Source organism: Belonocnema kinseyi, chromosome 9 (assembly GCF_010883055.1).
Source record: "Belonocnema kinseyi isolate 2016_QV_RU_SX_M_011 chromosome 9, B_treatae_v1, whole genome shotgun sequence".
Classification (NCBI taxonomy): domain Eukaryota; kingdom Metazoa; phylum Arthropoda; class Insecta; order Hymenoptera; family Cynipidae; genus Belonocnema; species Belonocnema kinseyi.
This window is the reverse complement of record NC_046665.1, coordinates 132917473-132934156: the sequence shown is the minus strand read 5'-3', so window position 1 is coordinate 132934156 and position 16684 is coordinate 132917473. Positions and strand designations below refer to the sequence as shown.

Below are 16684 nucleotides of genomic sequence, written 5' to 3'. Positions count from 1 at the left end.
TAAGGTGAAATGGGGTCAGGGGAATTAGAGGAAGTAAGGGGAAATTGTGGGAGAGAAGCAAAGATAAAATATAAGAAGGGAAGTGGGAGCATAAAGGGAAGGTGGATGAGGCTGAATAGTGAAAGTAGAAAGAGGGGAAATAAGTGGAGGGGAAGAAAGGGGAAGTGATGGGTGGAGAATTGGGGGTAAATGATGGAAGGGAAAGTGGGGGTAAAATATAGAAGGGAAATTAGGGGAAATAAGGTAAGGAGATGTAGAGGGAGCGAGGGGGGTTTCCTGGTCAATAATATTATATGATGCACCTAGGTGCAGAAAAGGGACTTTTTCGACGAGTGCATGTTTTCAATGCGAGTTGTAGGCGAGCGTAAATTCTGATAACTTACCATAAAATGCCCAAAATGCAATTTAAAAATGTCTATAAATTTCTGGAAATTTTCGGTTATTTCTGGTAATTTGATAGGTGAATATGGTAACTTGCCATGAATTAACTAAAATTCAATTTTAAAATGTTTGTAAATTACCGGACATTCATGAAAACTTTTGGTCCATCATGGTAATTTTCCAGGTAAAGATGGTAACTTATCTTAAATTACCCATCATTCAATTTTAATTATTTATATAAATTTCTGGACATTTATGAAACTTTTTGGTAGTTTATAGTAATATTACAGGGAGTTTATGGTAACTTGCCATAAATTGCCCAAAATTCAGTTTAAAAATGTCTGTAAATTTCCGCAAATTTATGAGAATTTCCGGTCATTTATGGTAATTTTGCAGGTCAATGATGAATGAAACCTGAAATATTACCTTAAATTACCGAGAAAAATCATAAATTGTTTAAAATTAAATTTAAAAATGTCCGTGATTTTACAAAAAATTTTGGAAATTTTCGCTTATTTATAGTAATTTTCCAAGTCAATATGATAACTTATTAATTTTTTTGTTAACTTGCGGTAACATTTCAGATAATTTATGGTAACTTACAATTAATTGCCCAAAATTCAATTTAAAAATGTCTTTAAATTTCCGGAAATTTTCGGTCTTTTATGGTAATTTTAGAGGAAAAGATGGTAACTTGCAATAAATTATGTAGGATTCAATTTTGAACATCTTCATAACTTTCCAGAACTTTATTAAAATGGTTAAAATTGAACTCTACGTAACTTATGGCAAGTTACCATCTTCACCTGTGAAATTACCATAAATCCCCGAAAATTTCTGGAAATTTATCAACATTTTTAAATTGAATTTTGGGAAATTTATTGTGATTTACCATAAATTATCTAAGTAAGTTTTTAGTAAGTCGCCATATTTACCTGGAAAATTACTATAAATGAGCGAAATTTCCATTAATTTCTGGAAATTTACAGACATTTTTAAATTAAATTTTGAGCAATTTATGATTTTTTTGGTAATTTTAGGTAATATTTCAGGTAATTTATGGTAACTGACAATAAACTTCTTAAAATTAAATTTAAAAATGTCTATAAATTTTCAGAAATTTGTGGACATATGCGGTCATTTATAGTAATTTTACAGTTAAAGATGGTAACCAGCCATAAATTACCTAAAATTGAATTATAAACATTTTTAGAAATTTCTTTAAATTTTTTGGTAATTTAAGGTAATATTGCAAATAATTTATGGTAACTTTTATAATATTGTAGGTAATTTATGGTAGCCTACCATAAATTGCCTAAAATTCAATTGAAAATTTCCATAAATTTCCGTAAACTTATGAAAATGTATGGCAATTTTCGGCCATTTATGGTAATTTTGCTGGTAAATATATGAACTTACCATAAATTATCCAATATTCAATTTTAAACATTTTTATGAATTTCTGGAGATTTATGAAACTTATTGAAATATCATTGGTAATTAATGGTAACTTGTCATGAATTTCCAAAAATTTAGTGTAAAAATGTCTGTAAATTTACGCAAATTTATGGACATTTTCGGTCATTTATGGTTTTCCAAATTAATATGGTGACTTACCATAATATACCCAAAATTTAATTTCAAATATTTTGATAAATTTCCGGAAATTTATGAAAATATTTGGTACCTTAAAGTAATATTTCAGGTAAATTATGGTTACTTACAATGAATTTCCTGCTTTATCCCTGCTTCATGGGCGTCGAAAAGGGCTGCAATCATGCCATATCAGATTTAGAATAAAACAAGCATGATTCACGCTAAGTGTATAGCTTATTAATGGTCATTTACCAAAAAATGCCAAAAATTTAATTGAAAAATGTCTATAAATATCCGGAAATGTCTGGAAATTTTCGGTCATTTATAGTAATTTTACAGATAAATATGGTAAATTATCATAAATTACCAAAAATTCCATTTTTAACATTTCTGGAAATTTATGAAATTTTTCGGTAATGTATGGTAATATTGCAGGTAATTTTTAATAACTTAACATAAATTCCCCCAATTTTCAATTTAAAAATCTCTACAAATTTATGAAATTCATGGATATTTTCGGTCAATAATGAAATTTTTTGTAATTTATGGTAATTCGATCAATTATGTATGGTAAATTTCCATAAATCACTGAAAAGTTCTATTATCTTCAACAAAAATTTCCTTACAGTGCTTGCGATGAGTGTACTAATTATTGTGAAGTGCGTTTTCATAGATGTTAAACTTTCATTATTTACCTCTGACGTCACTTTTTACTCTCTAGAGAGTAAATAGAAGAGCTTTAGCCCCTCTTCTTAGGTGGTTAAGGGAAAAAGGGGAAGTAGGGAACATGAGAGAAAGTAAAGTGAGGGAAAATTGGAGGAAATGTGAAAAGGGGTTGTAGGGGAAGTAAGAAGAAATGAGGGGAAGTAGAGGAAGTGAGAAGAAATGAGGAGACGGAAAGTAAGGTAAAGGATGGGAGGATAAGTAGGGAAAATGATTGGAGGGGTAGTAAAGTGGGAGAGAATGTAAGTGTAAAGGATGGATATGTAAGTAGAAGTTAGGGGGGAAGCAGGGAAGGTAAATAAATTGAGAACTAAAGGAAGTAAGTTAAGGTGAATTTGGGAAAGGGAAAAGAAATCAGATGAATGAAAGTAGAGGAAGGGAGAGGGGTAATTATTGGAGCTAAGCAAAGGTAGATTAAAGAAAGCGAAGCAGGGGGGCAAGGGGAGAAGAAGTGAGGGAGCATGGTGATAGGGTGAGGAGGTAAAATCAGGAAGGGTGAGTAACGGATGTAAGGAGAAATGAGGGGAAGTAGAAAAAGTGAGAGGAAATTAGAACTGGAGAATTAGAGGAAGTGAGGGGAAATGAGGAACGGGAAATTAAGGGTGAAGAATTGGATAGGAAGTAGAGGAAGTGCGTGGAGGAAAAGTAAGGATAAAGGATGACTTATAGAATCTTCTAAAATATTTATAAATCTTTGAAATCTTACTGAAATTTTTTGTCATCGCTCAAATCGTTTGAAATATGATGTCCACGAATTTGTGAAATCTTTGGAATGTTTGTGTAATGTTTCAAATCTTTGAAATCTTTTAGAACCTTTGAAATCTTTCGGAAACCATTGTGACATATTTTGGAATCTTTTGAAATCTTTTAAGATCGTTTGAAATTTTTGGAATCTTTTGGAATCCGATGTACACTTCTTTATCAAATCTTTTGAATCTTTGTTAAACCTTTGAAATCCTTGAATTTCTTGAAATCTTTATGAAACATTTTGAAATTTTTTGAAATCGTTTCAAATCTTTAAAATCTGATGGGCATAACTTTGTGAAATCTTCTAAAATCCTTGTGAAATCTTTTAAATTCTTGAAATATTCTAAAATCTTCTCAAATCTTGAACATTTTTTGAAGTCTTTGTAATATTTTTGAAGTCTTTTAAAACCTTTTGAAATCATTTGAAATCTGATTTGCGCGCCATTGTGAACTCTTTTCAAGCTTTGTGTAATCTTTGAAGATCATTGAAATCTTTGAAATCTTTATGAAATCTTTTAAACCCGTTTGAGATTTTTGAAATTTTTTGAAATCGTTATAAATATTTTGAATCTAATATACATGTCTTTGTTAATTTTTATGAAATACTTGAAATCTGTGTGAAATATTTGAAATATTTGAAATCTTTTGTAATCTTTGTGAAATCTTATAAACCTTCGGAATATTTCGGAAATATTTGTGACACTTTTTAATCTTTATGTTATCTTTAAAATCGTTGAAATCTTTGAAAACCTTTGAAATCTTTTCCAAATTTTGGTGAAATCTTTTGAAATCGTTTGAAATATTTGAAACTTTTCGAAATTTTTGAAATCGTTGTAAATATTTGAAATCTGATACATGCCTTTGTGAAATCTTAAGAAATCCTTAAAATCTCAATGAGGTCTTTGAAGTATTTGTAAAATCTTTTGAATTCTTTTGAAATCGATTAAAATCTAATGTACACGTCTTTATAAAACATTTTGAATCTTTAAAATATTTCTGAAATCTTTGTGAAGTCTTGTGAAACCGTTTGAAATCTTTGAAACCGTCTAAAATTTTTTAAATCGTTGGTAATTTTTTGAAAACGTAAATTTTTGAAATCTGATGTACCTGCCTTTGCCAAATCTTATGAATTCCTTGAAATCTTTATGGGATTCTGAAAATATTTTTATTCTTTCGAAATCTTTGTGAAATCTTTGAAATCTTTGAAATCTTTCTGATATATTTTGAAACCTTTTGAAATCGTTTAAAATCTGATGCACACGCCTTTGTGAAATCTTTTGAATCATTGTGAAATCTTGGAAATCCTTTAAATCTTTATGAGGTCTTTAAAATATTTGTAAAATATTTTGAATTTTTTTTAAATCGTTTGAAATCTGATGTACATGTCTTTATAAAATCTTTTGAATCTTTGGAATATTTCTGAAATCTTTGTAAAGTCATTTGAAACATTTTGAAATCTTTGAAATCTTTTGAAATCATTTAAAATCTTTGTGAAATCTTTGTGAAATCTACTAAAATATTTTAAAATATTTTCAAACCTTTTAAATCTTTTTGAAATCTTTTGAAAAGTTTTGAAATTGGTTGAAATCTGATGTACAAGCCTTTGCAAAATGTTATGAAATCTTGTTTAAAATGTTGAAACCTCTATTTTCTACCCTTCTTTTTTAAGGATTCCACATGTTGTATCTGTGAAGAATCACAATTTGGACGTTTCCACTGAATACCGCTCAAAGCTGTGTTTAGGCGGTGTACCGCGTCACTTCGCTTTTAGGCGGTGTACATGTTTCCGTCACGTTTGGTCGCTGTACAGCTCCAAATTCTATGTATAAAAATAGAAACGCGACGAAGTGCTGTACACCGCCCAAGCGCGACGTGACACGGTATACCGCCTAAAAACAACATGGAGCAGTATGAAATGAAGGCGCTGATTTGTGAATATAAAAGAGGTACCCAGTGTACTAATTCCTTTTTCTTAAAAGACGTATATAATTTCGATTGCAAAAAATATAATTTTGTATAAAAATGTACTCACCAGATCTGTGTAGGGGGCCTGACGTATCGATAGCCCAGCTAGGTATTTTTTTCTGGCAAGGCGATTTTTTTGACGTCTGCTTTTTAGGCCACTTTGACATCTAAAACACGTTTTTTTTAATTTAGAAAAAAACTTTATTTTCCAAATGTATATATAGAGAATAATCTCAAAAAATTGAATATGACAATGATTTTAGGAGATAAATAATTATTTGTAAAAAAAATAATTAGGAATAGATCGCTCTTCATCATTTTGATTTAAAAGGCCGAAAATCCATTTAAAGGAAAAAAATTTAATTTCTCCGTATTGGGATTCGAACCTGCAACAGCATCACTACATAGCTACAATGCTGGAAAAGTCGATCTAAGCAATTTACTATATCTGAACCACACGGACACTAAAAATTGAGATTTTTCAAAATCTGACAAATTCTAACTTGAAATAGGGGTTGTTTTTTTAGATTTCTTTTTTATAAATCAGAATTAAAATCATTTTCCAAAATTTCCCGTTCCAAATTTACAAAATTTTCTATTATAATTTTAAAATATAGAAAATGATATTTGGAAAATTTGAAAGAGGGAAGTTTCAAATTCTGATGAAGTCTGACTTGGAATATGAATTTTCTTCTCATAAATGAGGATAAGAATTCTTTCCCCAGTCTCCTTTTTTCATGTAAAAAGTTTCAGTTTCCGCATCTTATTATAATTCTTTACTGAAACTCTCTTTTTGTTCTCCCTTTTATTTATTTCTTTACTTCCCGTTTAATTTTGTCCCCAAATTATAATTAGGAAAATATTTTTTTCCAATTTTGGTAGAAAATTGATATTTTTCAGTTGAGAATTCATCTTTCTATGTTCAAAATGCAGCTGCCTCATAAAAATTAATCGATTTTGATTAAGGATTTTAATTTTTTGATGAAAATTTGTTCTTTTTTTAGTTGTAAAAGAACATTCTTAACTAAATATTCAACTATTTGACTTTTAGATTAAAAATCATTTTTTTAGTTAAAAATTAAAGTTTCTGTTTAAAGATCTCTTTATTTTTATATTTTCCCTTCATTTAGAGCATTTGAGCCTTTAATGACCGTTATCGATAAAGCTGGAAAAAATATTTTGACTTCTTGTTCAAAATATGTCTTTTGGTTCGAATATCAAGCTAAAAACTGAAATTTGTATACGAGTTAAATGTGTATTGGGTAAACTATTTGGTTAAAAATGCAGATTTTTTAGTTGAAAATTCAACTACTTGGTTGAAATTTTAGGTATTTTTTTTTTTATTCTTATTTATTGAGGTTCACGCGCGGATACGCTCTCGCACTTCGCGTTCGAATATCATAAATATTATAGCTTAAATCTAAATCTGTGATTTGAAGTTTAAACTTACTAATCTTTTAAAAACAAAAATTTCATATTTTTGAAAATGATCCAACTTTTGGAACTTTTGTCTAATTACGAAATTTTATAAGAATAGTTTCGAAATACATATATTTTATATCATTTATAAAATTTGTATTGATATTTCTGAAACGATTACAAATTTGAAAATTTTCAAAATATTGCCAAGCATTTAAATTTTTGAAATTAAATCGAATTTAAAAATGACATTAGGATAATTTGCAAGTCTTTCTTGTGTATCAGAGAGTTTCAAAACAATTTCTGAAACTCATAAAAAATATTTATAAAAATTTTGGAAAAGCTTTAACTTTTTGAATTTTCGTCTGATGGAAAAATTTAACTGAAATAGTGTCTAAATATATTTGATATCCAGCGACAAACTTAAATGAAATTTCCTAATCTATCAAAAAAATATTTTTTTTTATTTTTCTGAACATTTTCAAAATTTTCAAAAGTGTGTAAATTTTCTAATTTTCGTCAAAATGGAAAATTTAATTTGGATAATTTGCAAGTCTTATATTCATCTGTAAGAGATTTTGAAAAATTTTTTCATAAATTTCTAAAAAAAAGTTTCAAATTTTGAAACGACTCTACAGTTTTGAATTTTGATTGTCCAAGAATGCATGGGAAATTGTTTTTGCATGCTAAAGGACAACGACCCCGCCCCCATTTTATTCCAAATCCGAAAAAAGAAATTCCGTAATTTTTTATTTTATTTTCATTTTATTATTATTGGTTAATTAATTTTTAATTATTTAAACAAATGGAATCTGTTTAATTTTTTTTGAAATGCGTTTTTCCCCTTAAAAATTATGACTATTAGTCTAGTAGAATATTTATTAACATTGGTTCATTAATTTTTTATTATATTATTTAAACGAATGGAATTTTTTACAAACAAATTTTTTTCGAAAATTCGTTTTTTTCTTTAAAAGTAATTACTATTAGTCTAGTGGAACATTTATTAACATTAGTTGATTAATTTTTAATTGTTTCAACAAATGGGTTTGTTTAAATAATTTTTTATTAAAAATTATTAATATTTCTTCAGTGAAATATTTATCTTTTGTTTGATGAACTTTATGAAACAAAAAATTTTTTTAATAAAAATATTACTTAAATATTGCTGATAAATTAATCATTATCAAATTAATTATTAATCAGTAATTAATTAATGCTGATAAATATTCCAATAGACCCACAGTAATAATTTTCATTTGAAAAAAATCTAAATGAAATTATTTAAACAAATTCCATTTGTTTAAATAATTAGAAATGAATGAACTAATGGTAATAAATATTTCACTAGACCAATGGTAATCATGTTTAGGAAATCAAAAAATTTTCAAACAAAATATTTAAATAAATTCCATTTGTTTAAGCAATTAAAAATTAATAAACCAATTCTATTAAATATTCCACTAGACTAATAGTAATCATTTTAAGAGGGGAAAAATACATTTTCGAAAAAAAATATTCAAACAAATTCCATTTGCTTAATTAATTAAAAATTAATTGATAATAAATATTCCACTAGACCAATAATGATAATTTTAAGTTAAAAAATACCAGAATACAATGCTCAAAAGGTCGATTTCATGAAAAATTGACATTTTCTGTTTTATGGGTATTATTCAGGTATTCGTCCCATTTTTTCAAACCCTAAAAAATTATTCCAAAATCTCAAAAAAATGATTTTTCCCTATGCATTTTACATAGGACAATTTCAGTCAAAACCGGCACCTCTTAAAATCGAAAAAAAAAATTAGGGAATTTCTTTTTTCGGATTTGGAATAAAATCGGGGGGAGGGGGGTCGTTGCCCTCTAAAAAAGCGTTTTTAAGGCACCCTATTGGACAAATCCTTCAAAAGTTAGCGTAGCTACAACGTTCAGGTAATCATACATACAGGCACACAGGCATACAGGCAGACAGACAGACATACAAACAGACAGACACCGATAAAATTGTATGATTTTCGGATTCTGTGGATGCCGAAACGTAAAGATCCGCTAAAAACCAGAGATCGAAAATTTGGAAGATTTTTTTTTAATGTTCATCTTTTTAGTTGAAAAATCATCAGTTTGATTTAAAATATAACTATTTTGTTAAAATTCATATTTTTTGAACTAACAATGTAACAATTTCATTTTTGTTTGAAAATTAATGTCCTTTTTAAAAGTGATCTTTTCTAATTCAAGACTCATGTATTTTGATAAAAATTCGCCTTTTTGTTCGAAAATTAATCTTCTTATTTGAAAGACCAATCTTTTTAGTTAAAAAATAACAATTTGGTTCTAAATTAAGCTGGTTTAGTTAAGGATTTAACAAGTTGGCATAAAATTAAACTATTCTTTTCAAAATTATTTTTTTTAATTTATATGTTTTGTTTAAAATTTTGGGTTCAACTCTTTTTGTTGAAAATTCTTTCTTTTTTTAATATTCATCATTTTAGTTGAAAAATCATCTCTTTGGTCTGAAATGCAACTAGTTTGTTGAAAATTCAATAGAGCACTGTTATTAATGTTGCAAAAAAGGAGAAGTAATTAATCTCTGAAAATGGTCTGCAAAGATAGAATTTCTAATAAATGCGAGAATGTTCTAATTGCACAAAAGCTCACATCCTTTCAGATGTCTCAGGCAGTAAAAAACTAAACGGAAAAGACTAAAGGGACCGGATGTATTGCAAAAGTGGCAAAGTAGAGCTTCGCAAAAACTAAAAAAGCGACCACTACTCTAGAAGTCTTGAAAAGCCGGGTTCTTTTCAAAGAACTCGAATTTCTAACGACACAGAAATTCAGCGACACTCCGTTAAATTACCGGGGACGGCTCGATAACAAAGTGCACTGCTCGTTTCTCATAATCCTATTTTTAAATTTCAGTGTCCCGACTGTAGTGCAACATAAATCCAGGACATATTTTCTCGGAAGGAAACGCGCGTTTCTCATGCCAGGAATACGGCCGGATTTTACGACGAGGTAAAACGAACGTCGAGAAGGTCGTCGCTATGGTGGAGTATGTAGCATGTACTTTCAAATATGAAGGGCTAAAGAAAAGGCCAAGAAAGAGTCAGTACCAAGTTTAAACTGACTTGAAATTTTCAGGTTCTAACCAGCCTTTCGGAATTTTTTTTCATTTAAAAAAGGCGCAGTGCGCGGGTACTCACATACGGAGATTGCGCGATGTTATGCATTTCACTGTGCATCACACGAGCGTACTAAATTCGTGATTCAACAATACCTAAAACGTTGCCATGTCTCTATGTATGTCTGTATATCTGTCCGTGTCTCGGTGATGACTTAACCCCAACCGTCAATTTCGTATACACTACAGGTCCCATAGAAGCCGTTCCGGTTTCGTAATTCCTGGAACTGTTAGCCCGTACCATTTTTTAGAGTGCAGGGCGAGAAGCGTTTCCGACTCTCGTCTCGGAATTTCTGGAATGGGCCGCAGTGCGCGAGTACTCAGTTAAGTATATTGCGCAACATTGTGCAATCCAATTGGAAACATTTCAGGCGGCCCTGACTGGTTTCTTTTCGAGGGTACCGATTTAATAACAAGGCAAGTGTCGGCTTAGTCCCACTCTCTCCTACTACTCCCAGTAATAGGTCATTAATGAGGAAGGGCAATTCCAGAAAATTTTTCGGAGAGGGCGGTTGTAAATTTTCTTGAACGAATGTATATGAAAGGGGAGAGGGTAGGGCTCCCCTGACTATTTAAAAAAACGTTTTAAATTAAATATTATAACGCGATTAATTCTACTTTATTTATATTTTTCTATCAAATTGTACAACTGTTCACATTCAGAAAAAAAAGTAAAAAAAAACCTGAAAGCACGTGCATATTAGGGACCGTGAATAAATTCATGTTTTTTTTAAGATAAATAATTTTAGTTAAAAATCCAACTGTTTTGTATAAAGATGAACATTTTTCTTAAACAATTATATTATTTAGTTGAAAAATCTACTATTTGGTAAAAAATTGGATTTTATGAATTATAAGTCAATCTTTTTAATGAAAATTTATTTATTCCGTTTTTGGATTGAAAATTTAACTTTTTTGTAAAAAATTCCACTTTTTTTTAATTCGCTTCTCTAAATTCAAAATTATTGTTTTTCAATGAGAATTGATTTATTTCATTTTTGGCTTAAAAATTCAACAAACTGGTCAAAAATTCAACCTTTTTGTTGAAAAGTCATCATTTTCGAATGAAAATCCAACTATTGGATAGAACATTTTAATTTTGTAGTGAAAAATTCAACTATTTTGATGAAAATTCGTTTATTTCATTAACTAATATTGTGTTTTTTTTACAATAAAATATTTTTATTTTTAAATATAAAATATGATATTTTTTATTGAATATTCATCTTTTGTAGTTAAAGATTCATAATTTCAGTGGAAAAATCAGCTATTTAGTCGAAAATTCAACTTTTTTATTATGTATTCATATTTTGGGTTGAAAATTCCACTGTTTTGTAAAAAATTTGTCAATTAAATTCAACTGTTTTGTCAAAAATTGGCTTTTCCAAATTAAAATTATTATTTATCCATAAAAATTTATTCATTTTCTATTCTGTTAAAAATTTATCTTTTCAGGCTACTAATTCAACTATTTGGTAAAAAAAATGCGTCTTTTTCGGTAGAAAATAAAGATTACTGGTTGAAAATTCAACTATTTGTTTAAAAAATTATGCATTTTGTTAAAAGTACGTCTTTGTTTTGTAGATATCAAATTTTTTTATTAAAAATGCAGCTGTTTATAGTTGTGTTATATTTAAATTAAAATGTTTTTGTTTGAACATCAACTATTATATTATTTGATGAAAATTAGTGTTTTTAGGTTTACATTTCAACTTATTTGTTGAAAATTAAAGTACTTTCTTTTTTTTTAATGTTTTGGTTAAAGATTCCTAAGTTGATAAAAAATATATCTTTTTCTTTGAAAATTGAACTAAATTATGATTGTTTTTCTTTTTAGTTTTTATATTGATTGAAAATTCAACTTTTTATCATAGAAATTCAACAATTCAGTTTTATTTAATTTATTTCATTATTTTATTTATTGAATTTTTATTTTATTTAACTATCTCATTTTTGTTTGAAAATTAATTTTTTTAGTCTAAAAATTCAACAATTTCGTTCAAAATTTCTCTATTTTGTTAAAAATTCGTCCTTTTTGATTTAGAAACTAATTTTTTAAACTTAAGATGTAAATATTTGATTAAAAATTAACTTTTAATTTGAAGCTTCATATTTTTAGATTGAAAGTTGAACTGTTTCGTATAGAAAATTCGATTTTTTGTCTTGTAAATTCAAACATTTGGTAGAAAATTCAACTGTGCGATAGAAAATTTAACTATTTTGTGGAAGATTCGTCTTTTACAATTTTTTATTAATTTTTTTCCATTAAAAATTCACTTTCTTGCTGAAAATTCATATTTTTAGGTAAAAAATTCAACTGTTTTGTACATGATGATTTTGTAGATGATTCGTTTTTTTTTTTATTAAAAGTTGCATTTTTTCAATAAAAATTTAACTTTTCCATTTTTGGTCAAAGCTGATCATTTTTGTTTTAAAAACAACTATTCGTTTGAAAATATATATCATTTGATGAAAATTTTTCTATTTTGACAGAAAATTAATCTTGTTGGAAAATTCATCTTTTTGGTTTAAAATTTAATTAATTGGCTAAAAATTCATATTTTCAGTTGAAAATTCAACTACTTGGTTGAAAATTAAACTTTTCCATTTAAAAAAAAATCTTCCGGGATAAAAAAGAATCTTTTGGGTTAAACTCTTTTGTAGAAAATTAATTTTTTTTAAGATTCATCATTTTAGTTAAAATTCACTAAACAATTACATTTTCAGCCAAAGATAAAATCATTTTATTTTTTTTTTAAGTTTAACAATGTAGTTTAAATTTTACCTAAGCAATTAAATTATCAATTAAAAAATATTATTTTTTCAGAAATAGTTATACTTTGAACCAAAGAGTTGAATTTTCATCTAAAAATATAAATCTTTAAGAACAAAATGATTTCTTAACAAAGTAATCCAACCAAATCTTTAAAACGAAATAGTAAATTACTCAAACAAAAAGAATAATTTTCAACCGAAAAGTTGCATTTTTATTAAATAAAGTTAAAGTTTCTTCTAAAAAATATGAATTTTTTTTTAAATCTTGAATTAATTCTTAAATTTATATGCAAAGAAGATTCCAATTCACTTTCCAACACCAAAATAAGAACTGTAAACAATAAGTGAATTTTTAAATCAAAAAAACAAATTTTCAACAAAGAGTTGAATTTTCCACCAAAAAGATTTTAATCGCCTTTTCACCACAAAAATAGATATTTTAAACAAAACGTAGATTTTCTAGGAAAAGGTTTAAGTTTAAACAAAACAGTAGCATTTTTTCAAGAAAGATGCAATATTTATATTAAAAAATTGAAATTTTAAATAAAAAAGCTGAATTCTTAACCCCAAAGGACGAATTTTTGACAAAAAAGTTTAATTCGCAACAAAGCAGGATATACTTTTATTTTAAGAAAAGTGTTAAATTTTCAATCCAATAATAAAATTTATAACTAAAGATATAATCTTCAGGAGAAAGTTTTTGCGAATTTGCAAAAATTACGTACAGTCCACCTTCTCAATAGTGCCGCGATCGGGCTTGTAGTGGATTAACTTTTCTCGGAATGGGTTTCCCCCACCACTGTCACGCTCTCGAGCGCGCACGAATCTCGGAAGCCCTTTCTCAATAGTGCCACGCTGACATTAATTTAGAATATTTATATGTTAAAGAAATTTCTTTTGCTGAAAAATATAACTGTATGGTTGAGAACTCTTGAATTTTATTGAAAAATATTGATAATTCCTGAATTTTGTTAAAAATTCGTTCTTTTCGGTACAAAATTAATTTTTTTTGTTTGAAAAATCATCTTTTTGGTTAGAAATATAATAACTAGGTTTTAAACTTTCTTACAAACTAAAAAAAATTCTTTCTTTCTTAAAAATTTAACGTTTTGGTTGCGAACTCTTGAATGTCATTAAAAATTCGTCTTTTTTAGTAGTAAATTATTCTTTTGGTTCAAAAATTCTTTCTTTTTTTTTAGTTGAAAGTTCAACATTTTGGTTCAGAATTCTTGATTTTTCTTAATTTGATTTTTTCGGTAGAAAATTAAACTATTTGTTTAAAAATTCATCATTTTTAGTTAAAATCTCAACTGTTTGGTGAACAATTCGTGAATTATATTGAAAATTCGTCTTTTTTGGTAGTAAATTAGTCTTTTTGTTTAAAAATTAACCTTTTTTATCTGGAAATTTAACTTTTTGGTTGAGGATTCTTGAATCTGGTTAAAAAATCTTCTTTTTTTCTTTAGAAAAATAATCTATTTGTTTAAAAATTCAACTTTTTGGTTGCGAATTCTTTAATTTTGTTAAAAATTCTTTTTTTCGGTTGAAAATTAAACGACTGCATTTTAAATTTCAACTACTTTCTTAAAAACTAAAAAATAATCATTTCTTTCTAAAAATATAACTGTATGGTTGAGAACTCCTGAATTTTATTGAAAATTATTGAAAATTGTTGAAACTTTTTGGTTGATAATTCTTGAATTTTGTTTAGAATTCGTTCTTTTCGGTACAAAATTAATTTTACTATATAAGTGTTTTACCTTTTTTATTGAGAATTTAATTTTGTTCAAAATTCGCTTTCTCTATTAAAAAACAAACAACTAGATTTTAATATTGAACTAATTTCTTAAAAAATAAAAAATAAAGTTTTGTATGTCTTTCTTAAAAATGTAACGTTTTGGTTAAGAGGTTTTGAATTTTATTAAAAATTCGTCTGATTGTAGTAAACTAATCATTTGGTTTTAAAATTCATCTTTCTTAGTTGAAACTTCAACTTTTTGGTTCAGAACTCTTGATTTATGTTGAAAGAGATTGTTTTTTTTTTCACTACAAAATTTAACTTTTTGTTAAATAATTCATCTTTTTTGGTTTAAAATTCAACTTTATGGTTGCAAATTCTCTAATTTGTTTAAAAATTCGTTTTTTTCGGTTAAAAATTAAACAACTAATTTTAAAGTTGAACAACTTCCTTAAAAACTAAAAAAGGAAATTTATTCTCTCTTTCTTAAAAATGTAAATTTTTTGTTGTGAATTCTTGAAGTTTATTACATATTATTTTTTCGGTCATAAATTAATACTTTGTTTAACTATTGATCTTTTTTAATTGAAAATTGAACTTTTTGGTTGAGAATTCTTTATTTTTGTTAAAAAATCGTTTTTTTCGGTAAAAAAAAATAATTTTTTTTGTTTAAAAAATAATCTTTTTGGTACAAAATTTAACAACTAGGTTTTCAAGTTGCACTAGTTTCTTAAAAATTAAAAAAAAATTATTTTTAAAAAATTCAACTTTTTGGTTGAGAATTCTGGAATTTTATTGAAATTTCATCTTTTTTGGTAGTAAATGAATCTTTTTGTTTAAAATTAGATCTTTTTAGTTCAGAATTCTACTTGTTGGTTAAGAATTTTTGAATTTTGCAAAAAAAAATCCTTTTTTTCGGCAGAAAAATAATTGTTTTGTTTAAAATTTTTTCTTTTGTAGTTGAAAATTCAACTGTTTGGTTGAGAATTCTTTGATTTTGTTAATACTTCGTTTTTTCGGCTAAAAATTAAACAGTGAGATTTTAAAGTTGAACTACTTTCTTAAAAACTAAAAAAAAATTTTCTCTCTTTCTTAAAAATGTACATTTTTGGTTGAGAATTTTGGAAGTTTATTACATATTATTTTTTCGGTCATAAATTAATACTTTGTTTAAATATTGATCTTTTTTAATTGAAAATTGAACTTTTTCGTTGAGAATTCTTGATTTTTGTTAAAAAATCGTTTTTTTTCGGTAAAAAAAAATAATTTTTTTTGTTTAAAAAATAATATTTTTGGTACAAAATTTAACACCTAGGTTTTCAAGTTGCACTAGTTTCTTAAAAATTAAAAAAAAAATTATTTTTAAAAAATTCAACTTTTTGGTTGAGAATTCTGGAATTTTATTGAAATTTCATCTTTTTTGGTAGTAAATGAATCTTTTTGTTTAAAATTAGATCTTTTTAGTTAAGAATTCTACTTGTTGGTTAAGAATTTTTGAATTTTGCAAAAAAAAATCCTTTTTTTCGGCAGAAAAATAATCTTTTTGTTTAAAATTTTTTCTTTTGTAGTTGAAAATTCAACTATTTGGTTGAGAATTCTTTAATTTTGTTAATACTTCGTTTTTTTCGGCTAAAAATTAGACAGTGAGATTTTAAAGTGGAACTACTTTCTTAAAAACTAAAAAAAAATTTTCTCTCTTTCTTAAAAATGTACATTTTTGGTTGAGAATTTTTGAAGTTTATTACATATTATTTTTTCGGTCATCAATTAATACTTTGTTTAAATATTGATCTTTTTTAATTGAAAATTGATCTTTTTGGTTGAGAATTCTTGATTTTTGTTAAAAAATCGTTTTTTTTCGGTAAAAAAAAATAATTTTTTTTGCTTAAAAAATAATCTTTTTGGTACAAAATTTAACACCTAGGTTTTCAAGTTGCACTAGTTTCTTAAAAATTAAAAAAAAATATATTTTTTAAAAATTCAACTTTTTGGTTGAGAATTCTGGAATTTTTTTGAAATTTCGTCTTTTTTGGTAACAAATGAATCTTTCTGTATAAAATTAGATCTTTTTAGTTAAGAATTCTACTTGTTGGTTAAGATTTTTTGAATTTTGCAAAAAAAATCCTTTTTTTCGGCAGAAAAATAATCTTTTTGTT

At 26.5% G+C, this 16684-nt stretch overlaps 1 protein-coding gene across 7 annotated transcripts in view; it reads right to left on the bottom strand.

Moving 5' to 3' along the window:
• The window catches only part of LOC117179861, an 86691-nt gene that overhangs the window by 44682 nt on the left and 25325 nt on the right, over nt 1-16684 (bottom strand). For 5 of the 7 annotated variants that reach the window (XM_033372021.1, XM_033372020.1, XM_033372022.1 and 2 more), the window contains one exon: nt 5480-5579. In XM_033372021.1, the coding sequence (XP_033227912.1) occupies nt 5480-5579 (100 nt within the window). Of the gene's footprint in view, nt 1-2105; nt 2151-5479; nt 5580-16684 lie in introns of all 7 variants that reach the window. The other 2 variants (XM_033372024.1, XM_033372023.1) reach the window with 1 other exon arrangement.